General features: G+C 40.3%; 1 protein-coding gene and 1 long non-coding RNA gene across 2 annotated transcripts in view; both read left to right on the top strand.

The window, feature by feature from the left end:
- Nucleotides 1-1,744: 1,744 nt before the first annotated feature.
- LOC311253252 lies at nucleotides 1,745-4,782 on the top strand. The gene is made up of 3 exons (XR_014621655.1): nucleotides 1,745-1,845; nucleotides 3,298-3,370; nucleotides 4,683-4,782. It is a non-coding gene; the product is annotated as an uncharacterized lncRNA (long non-coding RNA).
- Nucleotides 4,783-18,115: 13,333 nt separating this feature from the next.
- The window catches only part of anos1a (anosmin 1a), a gene marked incomplete at its 5' end in the record, with an annotated part of 29,725 nt that continues 24,158 nt past the window's right edge, over nucleotides 18,116-23,682 (top strand). Inside the window, 2 exons of the mRNA XM_084346690.1 lie at nucleotides 18,116-18,316; nucleotides 23,031-23,078. Of these exons, the coding sequence (XP_084202816.1) occupies nucleotides 18,116-18,316; nucleotides 23,031-23,078 (249 nt within the window). The remainder of the gene's footprint in view (nucleotides 18,317-23,030; nucleotides 23,079-23,682) is intronic.

Below are 23,682 nucleotides of genomic sequence, written 5' to 3'. Positions count from 1 at the left end.
AAAAATCCTGTCAAAGACAATTCAGACCATTTGTGGAGACCAAATTGTATTTGAATGGCATCACAGTTTGGTAGTCTGCAACCTGTATTTATATCGTAACAATGCAGTGGTGTGGTTTACTTACCTAAAAGTACCAATGATGTAATGTAAATATACTGCATACAAGTAAGGTCCTGCATTCAAATTTATAGGATTATTGGGGCAGGAAAGAAGAGAAAAAAAATAATTCTGCGCATTTTTTTCTTTATCAAATAGGCTCTGCTTTTCTGTGAGGAGTCGCAAGCCAGAAAGGTTGATAACCGCTAGTTTGATCTATAAAATGCATGGCAGTCTGTCGATCATTAGCTTACCATATGTTTTCTTAATCTCAAGAGTCACTGCTATCTACATCCAATCAATGTAGTGGAGTACAAAGTGCAATATTTCCCCTGAAATACAGTGAGGTCTAAAGTAGTAAGAACAGTACTTGCGTGAATGTATTTAGCTCCTTTATTCTATTCATTTTGTTTTGCCATATAACATAAGCAGATACAGACATCTAATTGTCGACCGGTCAGTGACAGGGTCCATGCAGAGCCGGCACAGATCCCCACTGTGCTCCTGCTGGGTCCTCGGCTGACATGAGATTCCCCCTCGATGATGTAGTGAACACGTTCGTGTTCCTCTGATGGCTCATCTCGTATCCACACTGCAGCAATGAAATGATAGACACATCAAGGGAGAGGTGTGCATTTCTCATCAAGAGGGTTGTGCTGTGATAAGTGCTACCTTTTTGCATCACTGCTGGAAAGTCAGTTATGTTGCAATCAGTTGTAACCACTAACTGCCTGCGAGCTGAGGCAAGCCTCTGGGTCAAAAGTTAGCCCTGGTCTTATTTGTAACCCTCCAAAGCCTCCACCTCTGATGTAAATGTATCTCTGAACATGCAGTTTGTAAGCATAATATCAATTGAAACACCAAAGGTTATAATTAAAGAGCCATACTCATGCACACCTTGAAAGTCTGTTTTTCCCATTTTGCAATCCAGCTCTGATAATGTCCACAGTCTGCATGAATTCATAGCAGTTTAGGTAAAACCTAAAGAAATCATACAGATAAGGAGACTCTGAGCTAGTGGATAGAGAAACAGTGTGGTGCACGTTCATACTTCACAAGAACTAGTTCAAAGTTCAGTGCAGATTAAGTAAGGGATAATGTATAGTTCGGAGGTTGTTATGGAGAAATAAACCCCGACAGGTTGTATGGAACCCCCGACACGAAGCTTCGTGTCCGGGGTTCCATACATACAACCTCCATAACAACCTCTGAACTATACATTATCCCTTACCTAGCTCACGGTCATAATTTAAATTCACAGTTCCAAAAATGAATTTATTCATGTTCATTTCTTCAGTTTTTCTTACTTTTAAAAGCGATGAAGACCACTGGAATAGACAATCTGATTTCATGGAATCAGACAGTTTAGTAGTCTGTTTGGTTTTATTTATACATGATGACACAATGCTAAAAAAGAGTTTTTTTATCATACCATAAAAACTATAGATACACACCACATATAATCACTTCAAATCAGCTATTTAAATAAACAGGCACTTTTTGGATAGAATAGACAAAGACTCTGTCAGCGATCAGCCAATCAGTGATTATTATTATCCTTGTAGATTCCTCTTTTGCAACACAGCTGGAAAGTCCGTGATGTTGCAGTCAGTCCCGACCAACCACAGCCTGTCAGAAAAGCAGGTCCTTGTGATTGATTGCACAACCGCTTTAAAACAAAGAGTGTAAAAGCAGAAGTTTGCTGGTGAAGAAAGGGACACAAATTTCAGAATCACACTTGAGCACAAGGTAAGAACAAATTCCTATTATATGTTTTTTTAACCTTTATTTATTCAGGGTTCACTGAGGCTAATGCTCTCCTCTTCCAGGAACTGGATTATACATGTAGATCATTGTTTCAGATGCATACTTTGTGATGCTATGGCTGTTTTGTAAATCTTACTTTCTTTACAAAGGCTGTCTTGCCTGACATGCCTGATATGTGATCTGTAACATCCATGTGGAAAAGGTCTTTCTATGCAAGTGTGCTGAGAACACTGACATCATAAGGGTTGATCAACCCTGATAGCTCAAGGCCTCTGCCGCTGCTTCTTCTCTCTCACTTCATTCTGGGTCTCTTTGTTAGATTCATTCACATTCTGTATGTCTGTTTTATGCTGATAAAAGGGGTTTGAAGGGGACTGTTAAAACCTGATGGTTTCTTCCTTACTAGTATACAAAGGTTGTAGGATGCTCGAATTTATGATGGTTTCCTCAAAACCACAGATCAGTTAAAACTGGACGTTTCTTTATGTTGAATTTACTCTTTCTCTTCCGTCACGCAGCGCTGTGCTTATGCTCTAGTTAGGTTTAGGCACAAAAAACACTTGGTCAGGGTTAGGAAAAGGTTTGGCTTAAAATACCTGTTTTGGTTGCCATGCTCACGGATGGAGATGGTCTGACTTCGCGTGAAAGATAGCCAGTTTGGGTCGCCACAAACACAGCTGGTAATGTCTCCAGGTATCTTTAATAATATCCAGCTGTGTGACTGCGGACGTCCCTTTGACAGCCTTGTTGGCTTGTAATACCACCACCATCCCCTCTACAGCCAGCTGCCACAAGTGGTTAATAAGCATATGATGTGATTTGGTACAAATGTCAGTCTTGGATGTCACTGTGTTTGCTGAAACATTAACTGGTAACATGATATCCTGGAGATCAGCATACATGGTCACAATGGATTCCAATGCGGACAGTTTAAAGGACTCACCTTCAACACTTTGACTTCTCCCTTGTCCATTCCAGACTGTCCTGACCAGAAAATAAAAACATGTGTTCGCTGTTCAAAGAAAACTATTCTAATGACCTCTTGCGGTCTTGTGAATAATCAGCATAGTAAAGTTGTCTTGTAGCACTGCAGTGCACTATAGAGGAGGTCAGGGAGGATTTTCAGCCAAACATAATGTTTTTGACACGTTGCATATCCTGATTCCTGTCTTATCAATAGTCAATAATTCATTTGCCAAGGACTTTTAGTGGGACATTTATCCACATTTGGTGGTCTATTGAGTATTACTGGCAGCAGGATGGTGTATGGTGGATTTGTCATAATATATTTTGACAGTTTTACCAAAATGTGACACATCACAGATTGTACAGCTCGCTGAGGCAATGTGTTTCCAGCTAACAAAAAACATAAATATTGATCATATTAGACCACTTGCACAGCTTTTTTAATCATTGTTTTTTATATTTTAACAGAAAGATCAAAATACAGTTTAGAAAATGAGAGCTGCAGTGTGTGCCGTCCTACTCATGCTGACCTTGTGTCCAGGTATGTGTGTTTTTATTCTTTTCATATGCAATACAATACATTAATACTAAACAAAGTAAGACTGACCCACAGGTTGATAAGGATATAGACTAACAGATAAATTAAGTCTTAACTAGAAACTAAACTAACAGTAGAACTAGGACTGTGCCTAGTAATATTCTGCTCAAGTCAGATGCCAAGAGCTTCATTTGATTGCATAGTGAATACAATAAGTCTATAGTATATATACATATGAGTATAAAATAAACAGCGGATAATAATAGTCAAAGTAGTCTGAGTTATGGTTATAATTAGAAAGCAAGCAGACAATAAATGTAATTTTTGGGGTATTATGGGACAACATATAGTGACATGTATATCACTCCATTCCATAATTACCAATATTTTTATTCTGATTTCTGTGTACAGGAAATACTATATACAGTACAACTGTTCACTGTTTCCCTCTAAGTTTTACTTTCGTGTAGGTGGAAACATGCCTGAAATACTGTATTGGCTGTTAAAAAAATCAAACACACAGATGAACTTATTACTGTAAGTAAAAGGGCTATTTCACTGTTTTAGTGTAGCATCATGATAAAGTTATACATCATCATGGTTATTTTCTTACCGGCTAGTCTACTTGTAGTTCCTGCCCCGACATGTGAGCTAAACTTCCCCAGCGGTGTCCTGCTGCTGCCACGCCCCCAAGTTTAAATCCAGTGATCGCCATTAGCTTTAGTTCCTCTGGGCTGCTACAACAAGCTAACTGTGTTGGCTAAAGCATATTTATTTGGTTAAAGTTAAAAGAAACATAAATGTTGGGAAATAACATTTGGGCTAAAATACAATTTTTTAGTGATGTGTTTAAAAGTCGTTCACAATTTGCACATTGTAATGAATCAGTTACTTTCCTGAGAACTGAAGGAAAAATTTGGAAGTATAATAGCACCCATGCAAAATGAATATTGCACTCTTGTTTATTGGGTAGGGAGGAGCAGTTAATGTGTTTTTGCCAATAACAGATTAGCATAAAAAAAAAGTCGCCTACATTAGATTAAGCATTTTAATCAGAATTTTGTAGATTTAGTAAAAGTTTATTTTAAACATTTACTCATTGAGGTTTGTTTGGATATCCATCTTGCCTCTTAAAAACAGAGAAAGAGCAACCTCTATGGACCAGCCTACTCTGCTGCATTCACTGTATTCAGATGTGTTCAGTTACATTACTTACTCTGTGATGATATTTGTGAATGATTTCATATGTGGTAATATGTGTGTGTGTGTGTGTGTGTGTGTGTGTGTGTGTGTGTGTGTGTGTGTGTGTTCCTAGGTGAGGCACTGAAGTGTAACTACTGTTTCTCAGAGGGGAGCAGCCTCTGCAACCCGACCAGCACCCAGACATGTTCAGGATCAGCTAATGCGTGTGGTGCTGTCATTTTAACAGGCGCGCTGAGTAAGTTTCCTGTGGAGGCTGGGGTGTGCCACCAGAAAGATAAATGCACTTTTCTTTTGATGTTTTCATTGCTCTCTTAATTTATGGATGTAAGTAAGTCACAGAATGCAAGATCACAATGTTTTAAGTCTTAAAGACTTAAAGACTTAAAACATCAGGTGAGGCTTCAGACTGCTGAAATTAACTTCAGAGAAACTGGTCAAGTAAATGTTCAGGAGTACATTATGAAGGGATCAGTATAAACAAGAGGAATGATTACAGCAAGAAAGAACTGTTTAAATGTTCATGTAAGCACCTGATTATTGTTTTAATACAGACTTAAAAAAATGTGAACCTGTCCTTTAATCCAGCCCTGGTACTACTGTATGTGGTTAAAACAGTGGACAAAACAAAATATGATATACATCATAATGTGTACGTAACAGTGACACCTGAGTTTAATTAGATCCCTTTTGTCTTCCTCTAGGCAACTCCTTCCGTCAGTGCATGAACATGGCGGTGTGTCAGGGCTTCATGAAAACACCAGGCGCGTTTGCAACATGCTGCAGCACCGACCTCTGCAACTGAGCCTCTTCACTTCACCCTCGGACCATGTGATCACAGATTTCGACTGTTCAAGCTGTATTCTTTAAGCCTTTCATTGCTGTTACACTCCTGTCATGTAAATCAAAGTGTTGGATCTCCATTCTTTAAATGGAATTAAATAATATAATAGGCTATAATGTCACTAGCACTATGTGAGGTCAATTTAAACCTGTTAGGCTCAGTGCCACTTACTGACACAAGATGGCAGTAGAGCACTGTGGAGAACAAGAAACATTCACTTTGGCCACCATTGCGTGTGTGTTGCTTTTTAAAGGGCATTATTAAAAGACAAATAATGAAATTGAGTGACATTTTCATATCTCTCTTACTCATATGATGAATTTGAATTACAAGTGGTGAGGCTTATCATTTATGAAAGACAAGTCATTTCACCTACAGTTTAATAATGGATTATCTATTGAGCAGAACATATGCAAATTCACCACATTTTCCCGTCACAGGTAAAGATCAGCAGAAATAGAGATAGATGCGTTCTCCTTTGTGTGGGCCGCAGCTCTCAGCCTGCACGCCTCGTGAGCTGACGGCTGGGCTTGTCACTTGTGAAAGAAATTAAGGATCTGAAGGCTATTGTACATTATTCAGTATGTAAACGAGATACAGTTCCAGCCACACTTGCAGAAGTTGTAGAAAGTCAATGTAAGGGTCACGCTGTGTATTGAAGCAATGTTAAACTTTTCATTAACACATGGATATAAGTGAAAACACAAATGTTCATTTGAGTATAAAAGGTCTTAGACTACTGAATACAGACTGTTTCAGATTTTAGAATGGGTGTTGAGTGCAGAAGGTCCATTATAATGCGCTGGTGTCATCATCGTTTTCTTAATCTTGATTATGATCCCACAACTTTCACTGCACGCACATAAGTAATAGTCAAACTAGTAGGAGATTTTATGTTTGACACAAGCATGTAACTATGGAATTAAATCGACTCACACTTTTGGCTGTACACGCTTTCAAGCGACAAGAGCACCACAAACCCCCTCATAAGCTCCAATGTTAATATTGAGCCAAAAACTGCGGGGGAAAGCAGCCAGGTGTCCCCCACTATCAAAACATGCACACTAGGTTAATTCTCCAGCCAGTGCTCTGAACCAAGGCACTGGCTGCAATCCGGATCCGGTCTCCAGGTGCTATAGCTGCTCACTGCTCCAGCAGGATGGGTTGAATGCAGAGTACCAGTTTCAGCACTGTGTGACATGTGATCAAATAGAAGATCTTCCATGCAGAAGGTTGAGAGGTATTTTTCTAATGAATGAGCTCAATGATACAGCGTAGTCCTACTGGTAGTATGACTACTAATACAACTACTGATACAGCTTTTCCTATTACTACTGCTACTACCTGGCTACTACTGCTGATACTACTATGGGGGGTATGCAAAAGGAAGTCAAACAAGTCAATAAATGCATTTTTTTAAAAATTTGACTCTAAACTAGAAAGCTGGATGATGGGGTGGTGGCGACAAGCTCGCCAGCTGCAGCAGTGTGTGGCAGCATTTGAGTAAGAGGGGTTAGAATGAGGAGGGAGTCATGTTTCTGCTTGGTTTGTGACTGATTGGTAACAATGATCCAATCGGCCGGCTGTCAGCTGATTACAGCTGGGGTGTATCCAGTGTAGAGCAATTGTAGCAATTGCAAGTGTATCAGTGTCCTGCATGAACAAAGGCAAAGCTTCATGAAAGGGAGAAAAGGAATGAAATCCTAAAAAAACATGCAGGTATTTGATTTTACTGATATCTAGATTTACTCTAACCCTAACCCAAAAGCCCAACCCTAACCCTAACTTAACCTTAACCCTAAATTGTATTTGACCATGATATTGACTTCTTAACTCAGTAAACTTCAAGAGAGAAGGATGGGAAATAAAGTACTACAAGCTTCTGATTGACTGAATGAAATACTAATAAGTATAGTGAGATTTCATGAAATAATACTTAGTGCTGATGTGAATACACACCAAGCATCAGGCACTTGTTTCTTGAGAAATGTTCTACTCATATATATCGTTGCTTTAAAAACAACTTACCATTCATAATGTGTATATAAGAGTGTATCATCATCTTGAAACAGAGTGGAGATGGATCGAACATGGATCTGGTTGAATTTAGGGGTAAAAGAAACCACATTTAAAATGTTCAGTTCAAAGCCAGTATTATTAATCCCAGTGAAATATGGTCTAAATGAGAACATTTAATTAACATTTCCAAATAATCAGTGAAAAAACTGTCACTTTTGAACCAGTTGTGAGCGTCTTTTGAACGGTGACGCTTTTTAAATGTCTTTTCATCAGAACAATGCTCAATGAGAAGGAATCATTTTAAAGGCCCCCTCCTGTCAAAATATGTTTATCATATTTTGCCTACAGTTGAATGTTTGAGCTTCATTGTGTAGAATGATGGATGTGCAAGAGTTTGACTGTAGAAGGCTGTTTCCACATTCGTTGCTCAAAAACGCTCGCTGAAGATCTGATTCTAAGAGGCGTGTCTATGAGGCATGATTTGTGACATCACAAAGAGTTTGGAAGCCGATCTTGGTCCACATCTTAACAAGCTCACTTCATAAGTCGAGTAATGTAACACAAGAAGGAAATCATATTTTATATCATATGTCCTCTTTAACAATGATGAACATCCCTCCCTCCCTGGTGGACTTTAGGGCTGTTGTATCAGATTGTTGTTCCTCATTGTTGTGCGCTCACATCTGAGGACAGAGAACAGTCGGCAGCTCTCTCTCTCTCTTGGATCGAGCGAGGGGTGTTTCACCAAGCTTCGATCAGTCAGTCTAAACTAGGCAGCGAACATAATCATAAACCAGATTCTGTTGCTGCACTGCCCATTTCTGCTTAAATGTTGTCAGAAACATATTTTAGTCTACTGTTTAGCTGCGACAGAGGAAGTTTGTGAACCGCACTGTTCCTGTACAAAACTACAGTCAAACTGTGACAGTGCTGAGAAAATGTGAATCACAGTCCTGTTCACTGTCCATTTCTCTCCATCATTCTATGTAATACTATATTGTTTGTTACCAGCTGGTCGCCTTACTGTTACCTGTTTCAAAATGGACTATATGGCCTCAACCAAGCACTGCCTGACCTTCAGTACGTCACTCATCACCAGCAGTGTTTATTGGTCTGGTGTGGCGCAGTGCATTCTGGTTCTTGTTGGTTTCTACCTTTTAAGCAACAGGGAATACCACAGCCATTTTTTGTTTTCTCTGGTCATGTGGCACCAATTTCAAAATTAGTTTTGAGGAGGGCCATCTCTCCAGAGGGGAAAGACTTCCTTAATGTTGCTTTTTTGACATCGATCAACAGAAAAAGACCCTTTAATGTCAAAATGAAAACAGATCTCTGTAAAGTGAACTAAATTAATAACAAATATAAAATATTTGTTTGCAGAAGAATTCGTCCCCTCTAAGTCAGTAAAGATAGTAATGCTGTTCTGGCAGCGGCTGCAGCCTGGAGTCTGTGTGGATAGGTCTTTATCAGCTTTGCACATCTGGACATTGGGTTTTTTCCCCTTTTCTTTGCAAAGCAGCTCTGTCAGGTTACATGGGGATTATGAGTGAGGAGCCTTTTTCATGTCCTGCCACAAATTCTGGATGCGATTGAAATCTGGACTTTTACTCAGCCACCTCATTTACTGTATATGAATGAGGGTAGGCTAAATAACAGAAACACCTCTCAGTATAATGCAATACAGTTCAACAGAAACACAAACCTCATCCTCTAAAATGATCAAAAAGTGGAATCAACACCTCTTTAAAATAGTGTCAGTATAAATATTCTAACCTTCATGATGGTAGGATTTATTTCAGGACTGTTATATTAGTAGAAAATCATCCTGACGACAATTAATAAATCAGATGTTCTGACAATTAAAAGAAGACATCCAGCATCTGTGGCCATCGCAGGCCTCTAACTAGCTCATCCAATTGTTTCATGACATGACTGAGACGTCCACCTACTTACCTACCTGCCTGCACACACTCTGCACGTGTACTCATTGCGCATGACTGGAGACTTCCACAAGGCCACGTAGATACTATATTGGTAAAGCTATCAATAAGCTAGCCACACCAGAATGGCAGAGAAAGTGCAGCCAACATTTCCCAATACTAACATGCAAGCTTGACAGTGGTGAGTACTTACAATAGCCATGTTTGTTGTTAACGTTCATTATAATGATGATAGGCCTCTTTTGCTCTAGTTGGATACGGTTAGCGATGACAGTGAGCCTGGGCCTGTCGTTCAAAGCTAACCCAGGAGCACAAAACACACAACACCAGAGCCAGAGAGCAGAGCTGCTGTGCTCAGCTCAGCAGCAGCCTCATTCAGCGGTTAACCCACTTAGCACAAAGCACATACCTACAGTCATTCCAGGTTGTCTTTTCAGACTGAGGTACTTTTGTGTTTATATAATTGTGTCATTTAAGAGAGTCAGATCATCAGGCAGTGCATTTTGATGTGTTTTGGAGGGAGGCCTAGAGGAAGGAGGTGGGGTTTTTCCATTGGATACTTTCAAGACTTTCTGGTGCTGATTTCTATAATATTACCAACCCCAGCTTTAATAAACTGGCAACTGGTAGTAGATTTGAGATGTATTTGTGTTATACCAAGAGATACCTATGCAATTAATAGAAGTGAAACTTGGAAAGGTTTTCATTTAAATGTATTTTAATTATGGGTTAATCCAGCTTTATTTGGCAGAGGAGGATGCTGAGGGAAAACAAATGAGACAGAACTTTTCAGATACTTTAATAATATGTTGAACTTTGCTGAAATGTTTATTTAAATGTTTTCTCACTATGTGGATAAGAAGAATCTGTGTGGCATTAAGTGCATTCACTGTTGCAAATTAGTAGTGTAGAAATGTCATTTTGAAAGACCTGGTTTGTGAAGGGGATGAACATTTTTCGCAGTTTCTTAGCCAGCTGCCTTAACAAACGGTTGTCTGTCAATCATTAATAATACATGAAATATGTTTTTTTTTTCCCATAATAAATTAAAATAAGTTAACTACTGATTTGATTTATTTGACTGATGCAAAATCAGAGTTACATATTGGTAATTTGGAAAATGATGCATTTGTGCCCATTTCTGGTTGTCGGTAAATCAATTTTTAATACATTTAAAAGTCTTAACAGTGAATTAATCATTAACATCCCTAGTTTGTGAAGATTATGACCGACCTTAGAATGAAAGTGGTTCTCTTATGTGTCCATCAACATGTCCAGGCCTCACCTACAGAACGACTGCTTGCATTGAGAAGTGACTGGAGCAGAAAGACTGGAGGTATTCAGTTGGGTTCGGGGGCTCATCTTTAAAGACAGGGTGAAGAGCTTAGATATCCAGAAGCAGCCTGTGACAGACCAACCTCTCATTTGGAGTGAAAGGATCTTGTTGAGGTGGTTGAGGCATCTGATCAGAACACCTCTCTGTGCAGGTATTCAGGGCACGTCCAGTGGGGAGAAGACCCCGGGGCAGAGCTGGAGGGAGTACATATCCCATCTGACCGGTGAACACCTCAGGATTCACCAGGAGCAGCTGGAGGAAGTGGCTGGGGGAGATGCACATCAGATCTATCCTGTATTGTTTGCCGCCACTGTGATCAGGGACAAAAAATGACGTATATAGATAACCTGGTAACATTTTCAATGCGGGACTATTTTTTTTACAGTGTGGAAATACTTAACTGACATTTAAGGTGGAAATAAACTGATGTTTGAGCAAAACAATTTCTTTCAACCAAAGAACCTTGGACAACTTACTCGTAATTTCCTACTGAATTATGACCTGAAGCTGTTTCCTCACGTGCAACCATCTGAACAGATTACCCTGTGATTGTACAATATATAAACAAACTTCCATCAGATCAGTTGCTGGTGAGAAACCCCAGAATGTGGACTCCACACTCAGTAAAACCACAGGGAATGACCAACCTCCTCTATTAAGAGGTGTATCCCATTAAATGGGGTTCCCTTCTGTAACAAGTGCCTGGGAGCAGTGTGGAAATACCATTCAGCTGTCTGTGTGGAGCCTGGAGGACCCCACAACGAAATCTGGGATTCCAGCACACATGCCGAGAGGAAGACACGTGCATACGTATGAGCATTGACTGAAGCAATGGAAAACACGTGGGGGGAAATCCACAACAGACTTGAATTCCTGTGGGTTTTTTTCGGCAGATCCCGATACAGATATTTGTCTGGACTGATTCTCGTCTGATATTAATGTCATTTAAGGAAAAAAATGTAAAAACTGGTCTTATTTGAATCATTTCAGTCAGATACAATAACATTGCACTCACTCACTCAAGTTAAATATTATTATTAATTATTAATATTATTAAGTTAAACATTTTCATATTGTACATTGTACACTCTTCTATATATATTATCGTTATTGTTTCCTATATTTTGTAAGTTTTGATATTTTTAACTTTGTCACTAGTATCTAACTGTAAAACGGCATTCAGAGTGGAAGGCAAATGAAGAATTTTATTGTACAGGGAAACTTGTTTCTTCAGCTGTGCTTATGACAATGCTGAAATCTGGCAATAGATTGACATTCCAACAATATGGTCCCCAAAAGAGGTGAAAGCAACAGGCCGAGGTGGTTGAAACATTAATAAATCCCTTTTAACTGTAACTGTATTACAATATATTTCCCATATTCATGCCTGGAAGAATCTTGCAACACAATTTAAAATGCTCCTAAAGTGGAGTACCATTTTTTAAAAGAAGTGTTTATCTTGACATCAGTTGAACGTCTCGTCTGCCTTCCTCACTGCCATCATTGCATTGCTTACCATGTGTGTCGCACAAGCCAATGGAGACATTGTACATTAATAAAATAAGCTAGCTATCTAGCTAGTTTTGATAATAATTCAACTTAAGTTTCTTGCTTTCAGAGTTTCTGAATTAGATTGTGTCGAGTGTCTATGTAATAATGCTAACGTTAGGTAGAGTCCTACCTTATTCATTCATTCTGGTATTGGTAGTACAGGGTCTTCATTGTGGAATGTAGAACAAGATGATGTGAAATGTTTATTATTTTCTATTCGACTATTTGCAAAGTAAGAACACAGTTGACACATTTAGATAATTGGGTGGTATATGCCTTTAATGTTGCTGTGGTAGTAACACATCAGCCTACCTCTTTGGCGTGTTGGTAGTGTCTTTGTTATAGCTGTAATGATTCAAATTATCCTTTACTGTTTCACCAAAGACTTCATTTTCTCCATTTTATTCCTGTCTTCATTGAAAAGGATCCAAAACAGCATTTAGACCATCAGTGAGAACAATGAGGGAGATCCTCCTCACCCAGCACAGTGAGAGGATGTCTGTATGTCAGACAGTATAGGAGCACTATAAAGCAAAAGGAACATAACTATTCTTTTGCTGTTCACAGTGGTGTATGGGACATGTTGATGCATTATGAGTGTACAACAAACACTTGAGACAAAACTCGACATGGACTCTTCTTAGTTAGGCAAGAAGAATAAACGTTTGTCTGTTATTGTCATCAGTGAGACCCACATTCAATTTGAATAATGTAATAATAGTCCTCATTATATCACAATCTTGTTGATGTGGTGATTTGCTCTGGAAACTTATTTGATGTCACTTTTCATGGAACTTTTTAAGTCATTTTTTATGATTAGTGATCTTTATCTATTGTGGTTATTATGGGCATTCTTTTCTCTCCAAAATTTAAGCAATATCTTATGGTTTTACAAAAAGGACCCAAATGCAAGACAAACAGAGGCAGGCAGGTTGAAAAACAAAAAGTAAGCTTTAGTACCAAGCTCAAGTCCCAAAATGCAAGCAAAAACAACAAAAAAGAGACAAGGAGAATCCAAGAAAACTAAGAAATAATACAAAAAAACAGAGGACAAAACACAGAGAAAAACACAAGCAGCTCAATCTGACCAATCACAGTTCTTGTCTAGTGTAAATGTGCTAGTTGGATCCCCAGAGCAGGAGTGATAACTAGCATTCTTTCAAAAGTTATTCTCTAAAGTGGTGAACACTGTCTTACATGTCTTTTCTTAATCTCCCGCAGGATCTGATATCACCAAGTAATTAACAGCCCAGGATCAATGTCAAAGTTGTTCGCCCAGGAGCGCTGTAACCCTAACCTCTAACCTAACCTAACCTCTAACCCTAACTTTGACATTGATCCTGGGCTGTTAATTACTTGGTGATATCAGGAAGATCTTAAACTCCCATAGGTGTTTAATGGGTTGTGCTCTGGTCACTGTCAAGGTTTTTTTTTACAGTAAGTATTTTCTTTTAATAATGTATGTAAAGAGTAGCAACGAGGTACCGACGATAATATGGTCGGCATCTTTACATTAAAAGTTTGACATCAGACAAACACTGTCCATCTACTGTGACTGCATGTGGGCACCAAGCATCAATGACGTAAACACAGAGTCCTCTGCTGAAGTCCTGCGGTCTGTCGGTCTGAACATGGTTGCAGCTTGATCTCGGATGTGATGAGACCCAGTTGTCCCTCTCATTTTTAATAATAATAAACCTTGCTATTCAGTTAATTTCAGTCATTTTATCACCAAGGATAGGAGACCCTTTGCAGTCAGGGGCTTTGGTAAGGCCATTGCAGATAATGCACTTTCATTCCCACCAGTGATTCTTCAGACTGGTATGGAAGAGTCTGTAATGTTTCTACAACTATCTATTCAAGCATCCCCCCCCCCCCCCCCCAATTAGTTACTGTGAATAATAAGGAGCCTCAATCATAGTGAAGCTTTCATCGCATGTTCAAGCAGGAGACAACTGTCAGCCTTTTCTGCCATCAGACTTAGGTTCCACCTCAATTATTATCCAATTTACAATCTATTTAAGTCTTTTCTATCCTCCAATGATCATCTTATCTAAAGAACAAACCACCGCACCTGTTTTGTCTCTCTCTGCTGTTATTGCCGTGTGTTGCTTCCTAACATTGCCCCTCCACCAGTAAGCCATCAGGTCAGGGGCCTGTCGATTGGTCCCCGGGGAGATCTCTGATTGGCTACTATTTATAGGGCTCTATTTCTACAGATCTGTCAAATCAGCACCAAAGTTTTTATCAAATAAAGACTCCGCATTCATGTTTACTTGTGTCTCTCCTGATTGAACTGTATTTGACATTTTGAAAAAAAGCCAATACCAGCCCCAGCACACTGCCATACACAGCTGCACACACGATGAGTCAATTACACTGTCATAGTGTGTTGTTTTTATTTGCGAAACGGTAAGTCAAGCCCGCAGCAGGGAGCTCCCAGGGATTTTCTTCTTCCTGTTGTGGGTGGACCACCAGAGCATCAGCTCCACACATATTTTAGGAATACCCCAAGCAGATGCAAAACAAAACAGAAAGCACCACAGAGACTTTAGTTGTGGGCTCCTTGTTAGTCTCTCCAGTGAGTAAACTGAGAAGCATTCGGTCAGTCGGGTCGAAACGCGTGGAATTCTATTGGCTTCTGAGAACACCTTATTGCCTTCTAGTATATGAGATGGACCATGTAGCGGTGTAATGAACCTGACTCTGAATCAGAGAGGTAAAAACTCTCAGCTGCAAAGGCTCATTAGGCCAAAGACACAGTACTATAAAACCTGAGAGAGAGCACAACAGTATGAGTGTGTGTGTTGATAAATGCGATGCGGCTGGGAAAAATAGGCATCTCGTTAACACCGCAGGATGCTCCAGCAGCACAAGTGGGGCCCCTTGTGCCAGGCATGAGAGAACCAACAACCTGAGGAGGATCTCTTCAGAGTTTCCGACACGTCATGTTTTCTCCTGTCCCTGGGCAAGGAAAGCAGCGGTGCCCTTCCTGCTTATGAGAGATATGTTTGTGGTTACTTTAATAGAGGAGTCCATAAAATGCTGTTGTTTTGCAGCTACTAGTGAACGCTACAGCTGGAATTCCCTGGAAAATACATTGCCTGTATCCTCCTGAAATTAGTTGCGCTAAGAAGAGAACACTCACTCTCCTGGAAAAAGTTCCACCTGTCTGTTTAAAACAACTCAATTCACCAACATAAACTTCTCCTTTAAAGGACTTAAATGAAAACCACTGGAAAGATGCTATAAATCTTATGAAATATTATAACATCACAGGTATTGCTAATACGGTGGCAGCACATTCAGAATATGCTCACAGTTGTCATGATTCCAGTGTTCTTGTGATGATAGGTTGTACTTCCATTATGGGTTCCTACACATTCTTAATGGACGTTTCAGTAGAGTTTGGATAAACATAGAGAAAAAGTGATATATACAAATCATATTCAAACAAGCATCACTCTACAAATCTAGCCAGTGAGCATTTTCCTGTTGAAAATATGTTTTAAAAACAGCCCCGGCCATCGTTGAAAAGATGTTTCAGTACTGGTTAAAAACTGAAAGTTTTTTAACCGACTTTTTGAAGACGATGAAATGTTTAGACCTTATTTCACCAGGATTTTGCAATACGGCCTTCAACTGATGAATTTGGATGTGGTTTCTTTGTCGGGCTCCAAATGATGTTAGGGCTCTCATTTGCACATTGCAGAGGATGAAGAGTGTCTCTTATTTCAAATCCTGCAATAGAGACACCTGTCAGAGATCAGACCACAGACCTTTGGACAGCCACAACCCTTCCATGTACTTCTACTTCGCATTTATTTCAGCTTGTGCACTAAAGTGCAGCTCAGCGCACATTTTTCTGTCTGACTCCGAATAAGCCAGAGAGAGTAACTTTCTGTATTTTACGTTGGAACCCGTCTTGGGCCCAACACAGTTACATGTAATGTTAGCTGAATGAATGTTTGTGCCTGAAGAGTAAAAATTAGCCTCTGTGTTGAGTTCAAATCATTGTCTCAGGAATAACAAAACCCAGGACATAAAGTCCCGTCACAGACAGTAGGTCCATCGCTTATTATCACTTATCACTTACCACTTATTTTCACACTATATTTTTCCTAAAAGAAGAAAGAACCATTTCAATTGACCTGCCCAGCCTGGCCCATCGGGTTGCAGTAGGTTTGGGTGGGTTCAAATGTAAAGACATGATTTGTCTTTTCTTTTTTTCTTTTACTCATTGGACTAAATCACGGCACAAAAGTAGTCCAACCAGCACAGCACAGTAAAGACGGGCAGTGTGGGTACAGCATCCTTTATCAATTGTGCATCAATATCAAGATTTCCTTTGTCTAACCCAATCACCAGAATAAATGTTGGCAATATGCAATATATTGACTGGCCTTGGCAGCTGTCTCACCTAGTTGTAGCTCCAACACCATCACCTCCACCTGACGATATGAAAGCCAGGCCCTAAACATGTTAGGAGAACAGCTGCTTTGCCTCTGACAGAAGAAGCACTGGCCGATGGTGCATAAGTTGTGAAATCACTAAGGCAAAGTTTGAAGATTTTGCTTCAATTGAGGTCCATAAAATGATGATAAGCCACTGAAAACAAGCCTGGTTTGAGTTATTTAACTGACTTATAAGCAATGTTACAAAACTCCTGAAGTGTTCTCATAAACTATAATCTAGTGTTTATCATCATGTTTGATGTGATAAAACAAGTGAAACTGAAGAAATAAAGAAAAAAAAGTTGAAATGGTTTTGTTTATAAATGTATTGCTGGATATGAATGAGGTCAGGGAGGGTACTGTATATGTAGGGGTCATTTTGAACACATGTCCTATTTGGAGCAACATACTTTTATTTACTTGCGTTATAAATACACTACAATGAACAAAAATATACATCATAACATTCGACAGTTTTGTAACAATTTGAATGGGTTAAGGGTTTTTAGCATTATTTAAGAGAAAAATAACTAAAGCAACATTGTGTAGAAATAGGCACTTTGTGTGATTTGGCGCCCCCCACAGTTTCTGAGTGCAACACCACTCGGAAACAGAAGTTCCCAGGACTCATCATCATGTAATTGCAGTTACAGGAAAAACTCATCACATCAAAACAATGTTATGTGTTGAAAACTTGTACGTTGAAGTAAACATGTATGTCACACTGTGATCCTCCCCTCTCACTGAAGTTACATAGAGCAGAAACAAGAGACAGAGGAGACACCATTCACCCTGTTACAAGACACTGAACCATCAACATGATTTTGAAGCTGTTATTTTAAAGTTAAAAACTTACATAATGTTGCTTTAAATTGCTCTTAATGAAATCCTCCAAAAAGGCTGGGATCAGCCCTAGTCCTGCATATCCAGGGAGTACCCAAAAGTGTTAATCTATTACTTTGGTAAGAGAGAAAGTCAGTCAGACGAGTAGTACTTTAGTGAAAGTATCTGATATCAAGAGTATCAAAAGTTCAGTTAAAAGTAAAAGTATATATATGTTTACATGTATGTATATGCTGTATACAATGGATCCACCAATTATCAGACTGATTAATTTAATCATGGGCTGCTTTGGCTCTGAGCAAATATTCCTCTCAGTCATTGATTTTTCCTATCGTGAGTTTAGGCGCTTTATTAACGGCACAAGCAGTGAGTTCAGTGAACTGACAGCTCCGCCGGCTGGAGTTAAACCCTCTCAGCATCCTGACCCTGACTGTGTGTAGACGCCTAGCTCCTCTGGCTCCTCCCTTGGCTATATAATTCTTGTTAAAGTGGACTTCCATCAGTTTACTCCTCACCGCATCCTCTTGTTTTGCAGCCCCTCTCCTGGACGCGAGGAAGAAGATGCTGGCCACGAGCAGCGGTGTCATGACGAGCCTGTCTCTGTGGATTATTTTCCTCTCCGGCTCCGGTGTGTGCGCCAGGAGGCAGCACGGTGACACTGATGATGATGATGAGACCTGGTCGGAGACGGTCTCCAGGGCGAGGTGTGCGTCGCGGTGCCTCAGCCTGCACAGCGTAGCGGCGCTCTCCACGCCGCAGCAGGTAAGGACCAGCCTGCCTCTCTCTGAGGAGGGGACAGTCACATATTGTGTTGATGGTTGAATGAAACTTTGAACTTTCTTCAGAGCCATAAAATAATAAATAATATTTTTAGTAGTAGAAGTAGTAGTAGTGCAGTATGCAGCTTTTTATTTCCAGGCCTCACCCTAAACTTTCACTTTTCAAATCCCTCTCCACACTGCCAGAGATACTTCATATCTTCATTTAGTCGTCTTAAAAATAGTTTATATCATCTAAATATTGAGTTTAACTACTAGAAACAACTTATAAAATACCCACGTGTAACTTTTTCATTGTAGAAAAGTAGAATTCCATTATAGGATTTCACTTCTGAATCTATATAATAAATGATTTTCACCCACTCACTCACATGTTTCACACAGAGTTCACATCCTTATTAAGACTTTGTGAGCGACCGCAGCAGAGGGTCCAGAGCAGACCGTAAGATTTGTTATCCTGATTATATTGTTCAGAGATCCCTCCTCTGTCTGCAGCTGTCCACACACACACACACACACACACACACACACACACACACACACACACACACACACACACACACACACACACACACACACACACAATGCTCCAGGCTTTGGAGTGATGGGGACAGCATGCCTGTACACTCACTTAGACCAATGATAACTGCACAGAATGATGGTCCGGTCCACAAAAGAAGAAGAAATCAGGCTAATTCATGACTGCCTCAGAGGGGCTGTCTTGATAATCTTTAGCTTTTAGCTCCACTGACTACTGTAAGGACTACACACCTCAGATGCTCAATATCTAATACAGTCAGTCAGTGATGGTTTTGTGCAGCATTGATCTCGAATCATTGGCTGCTGTAGTGTGAAACGCTTCTCACGTTGCCCTCACAGACAGGGATGGGATGGGTTAGAGGGGATCCAGGTCAGCCAGTGACTCGGATCATCCCTCCAACCCTCTGACTGATGGGATAGGGTCAGTGTTGATTTCCAGTTGTCCCTCCCCCCTCCGTCCTGCCACAGATAATCTGTGAGCACGAACAGCACGCCTCTGATGCTGCTGTATTATTGCTTTGGTTGAACAAAAATCATATTCCGATTATTTTGACAAATAGAATGATAATAATAACTAACTAAACTGTCATAATGACAGAATTGAAATACTTTTTTTGACCCAGAGGCATCTGTTGGATCACACACTGTAGCCCAGCCCCAGGGCCCTGATCACAACACTATTCTCATAAATACCTGTCATTCAAAAGAGCGTTTACTCTTGTAATCAGTATTGTAGTGATCAGAGTGAGTGAATCAGCTTCTCCTCTGCAGGGAGAGGACAGGTGGCGGTGGTAATGTCAGATGTGCGAGTTTGACAGCGTGGTTCTGTCCCATCACCAGGAGTTTAAATAATAACTGTATTTACTGAGAGAGTCAGTCTGTTGGATCGCTGCAGAGCAAAGTGAAATGGACACTGTGCGCTCTCCTTATTACAGCCACGGTTTGGACAAGTAAATGGTGCCTGTGGTCAGGGAGGAGTTTTTATCTCTGTCCTTAACCAACAATTTCACATTTGCCCACTTCACTCAGTGATTGGCCAGATGTCTGGGGGTGACAAAGTGAACAGGGTGTGAACTCCCTCAAGCTCTGTCTTCATTTTTTGCAGACACTGGCCCAATCCCAGTACACCCCTTGCCCTGACCACTTATAGGGATCTCTGACCTCTGTTCTGTGCCTTCACACTTAGGTGTAGGGTGTCCCGATCTTTGTTGGGATAGAGGGGTAGGGTGATGTGTCAGGGCTACATGGCCCTCCAAATGCAGATTTTTCTGAGGCACACTTTAAAATGAGGGTTTTGAGAAGACACTGGCGTTGCAATGTAATGTGGTCCGTTTTTTCATAACAAACATAAAACAATAGCGTCCAGTTCACTGATGCCTTGGGAGGTAATTAGCTTGCTAACATAACTTTGTTATTGCAGATTTGTACACGACAGTCCCACTTTTTGGTGTATTCCAATACTGGGTGGGAAATAAAACAAACAAACTTGGAAATGGGATTGGGCCATTGATTTTATAATGTTATTCCAGTTTGTGCAGTTATTACGTGCCTCTCCTCTCTGTGTCTGCTGTGTTTTTCATGCCACCTTTTAGAACAGTTAAACAGTTAAAAAAGGATTACTAGCCAGTACCAATTGGCTACCGATCAGCCACAGCATCCCTATATCATTACTACTGCTGGGGGCTGCCTGGTCAGACACTGTATTTTCTGAGCAGCTCCATTGAAGCATAGTGAAATGATTTTCTGTGCAGCTCAGTTAGTCCTGAGGGAATTCAGAGAGCAGAGCACCCTTCACTTTGCTAATATCCAACCCCAGAGGAGACTATTCAACTGAGCTCTCCATCAATAACGCTCTATTTACTTATTGACAGAGCAAATGTCAGTGTTTGAAAGGCCACATGCTCACAACTCAAAACCACCAACACTACAACTGTCTGTAATCCCGGGGCGCTTCAGTCTGAATGTTCATTTCTGTTTGTATGCAAAACACTGAACACATGTTTAGTCGGACACATTTAATAATCACAAAAATAATCACAAAAAAAAATACAGACAATTTTCCGTGACAGTTAAAAGTGACGGATGAAAAAATGAGAGATTTGTAGATTTGGTACAATGTAATGACAATACATATACAAAACTATAGGGGGCAGCGTAAGTGCTTACTATTGCTCACTATACTCTTTGCGTTGCTGTCTTTGTCTGTATTGACAAGCTGCTTCTATCAAGTAGCTCAGTTAGCCATGGAGCTAAGTGGCCCTATTAGCTGACAAGAGCCTGCCCGCACTGCAGCCTCCTGTACAGTATGAGAAAAATGCTGGTTTTCAAGATTAAAGCCAGTAAATCTATCTCGTAGATAAAAGTATGAGCCTGAAAACAAGCATAATATGGCCTTTTTAAAAATGTTGCTATTTAACATAACTTAGGGTTTTGCAGAATTGTCTTTTCAGCTCCATTGTTTAAACATTTCCTTTTTTAAACACATCAATAAGTCACACTTGTGCACTCAGGCATGAGTGCCAACACACCTGATTCAAATAATCAGCTCATCATCACGCTCCTGATAACGACCTGTTCATTTGAATCAGGTGTGTTAGGGCAGGGAAACATCCAGAACATGCTGGGCAGGCAGCCCCTGGGAACAGGACTGAAACACACTGCACCGGGGGAGATATTCTTTCATTACCGCTTTAGTTTATTTTAACTCAATCCCACATTCACCGTCCTGTTGCCAGATACACTCACCAAGGCGCCAAATGCTGATTAATCCGCCACCGAAAAAAGTCCTCAACAGATGCACCACATCCTCCCGTTTGAGTAACATTTGCTAAAAACTACAGTTACCAGCTGCATTAGGAAAGTAGTGGACCTTTAAAAAGATCTATATTTGTTTTCAGAGCTGGGACAGACCAACACATTGTTGGTTTGTGTATTTTTGGCAGACACAGACGCAGGGAGCGATGCAATAAGAACGTTTTACATTCATTCTGGGAATTGAGGTGAGGAGAAGATGGTAGAAAGGTGCTGAGCTGGAAATGTGCAGGCTGATGAGGCTGTCCTGAGGCACATGGGGAAATGATGTTAAACACAGGTAACCAAACATGAGGGAAATCAGTAAAAAGACTGAATAAAGAGCCGGCGCAGCAACTACCACAGCAGAGACAGTAATCCTGCAAGGAGGGGAAGGAAAGCCATAGGGGAGGTGATGAGCTGATGGGAGGCAGGTGAGCAGATAGGGACAGATGATGAGTTGGTTGCAGGCAGGTGAGAGGGGTGGAGTCAGTGGAGTCGAGGAACATGAAAAAGAAGGAAGGGTCATTACGTCCCTGAATCTTGCTTTGGGGCCAGACTGTGGAGACAGCTGTCATTAACCTTCTCTCTGAAGTGCATTCTCTATTTTTCTGGAGGTATTTCTTCATCAGAAGTCACACGACGTAGATATTTTAAGTTTTAGTGTGTTTCTCCATGCATCACCCATTGACCTTTAATACAGCTGACACCACAGTCTGGCACCAAAGTAAGATTTGGTGACGTAATGACCATCCCTTCTTTTTTAGGTTCCCTGGGAGAAACAGTCTTTCAAGAAAACACCAGGGCACAGTCATGGGGATGCATATTATATGTGTCTAACCCTTTATGAATGGAGGCGAATGTTTTTTTGTTTTTTTTATTTTCATAGATTTAATCTGATCAGGTTAAACATACACAGTGTGTACACCTTAACAAATCCAAGCCATTAGAAAACAGGAGTGCTGATCAGAGACCAGGCTGCCTCTCAAGTCACATTGAAAAAAAAAAACATCTATTACGGCACCGTCTCATGTGACTTGACAAGTGATCTGGATCTGCACTCATTATTTTTCGGCAAACGGCCTCAGGCTCCCAGCAGGGAGCCATGAAGGACATCAAGTCAGGTTTTCCTCCAACAAACTGGAGGAAAAACAGTAATTTGTCTACATACTGAAAAATAACAGTTGTGCTGTGAACTCTGGAGCTCTGCGATGCTCTCCTGACAAACGGTAATTACATGGGATGCCTCGGAGCTGTGACAGCACTGTAATTAGGGCATTAAAATGTATTCCTCTGCACCTAATTCAGTTAGACCCATTTATTAATTTGTGTTTCTGTTTTTGCCTCCCTTTAATGCTTCTCTTCAGAATAATGGATCCTTGGGCTGGTGTCATAATCACAAACAGTGTGCAAAGGTAGGTGACCAGTGGTTCCCGCACTTCTTTAAGTCACAGCCCCCCTTGTTTGATTTTTCTGTCAATGCATGAACTCTCACACAGGACATCGTTTAGGTATACCTCTCTTAAAGGGTAACTTCACCAATTTTACACATTAAAGTGTGTTTACAGGTCTTTGGGAGTAATTCTGCATATGTGGAAAAAGTATAAAGCTCCAGAGGAAACTGCATGTTATCTGATAAATTGCCTCCAGTGATATCACTTAGTGGCTAAGTTAGTTAGCTAAGTTGCACTGTGGGTAATGTAGGCACCAAGTTTTACAAAGCAGGACTCATTATGGACCCTTTTTTATCCCACTCATTCTTCTTCCATTTCAAAACCTGGTACCTCTAAAAATCTATATATTTTTAAAAAAATGTTATTGGTCATTTCTTGTTTGTGATCTAATATTAAAACATACCGTAAAATAATTATTATAAAGGTTGCAGCAGTCTAGGAAGTCACATGGGACTTCCTAGTGTAATAAATCACTCTGCCTTTGAGTGTGTGCACATTGTGTGTACTCGTCGGCAGGCACGTGTGCACCTTCAGTGTGTGTGCATGTTTGTTTGGCAATAAATCA

Source organism: Pagrus pagrus, assembly GCF_965226575.1.
Source record: "Pagrus pagrus genome assembly, chromosome: 24".
NCBI lineage: Eukaryota > Metazoa > Chordata > Actinopteri > Spariformes > Sparidae > Pagrus > Pagrus pagrus.
The sequence above is the reverse complement of the archived record's forward strand: the minus strand, read 5'-3'. Positions and strand labels throughout refer to the sequence as shown.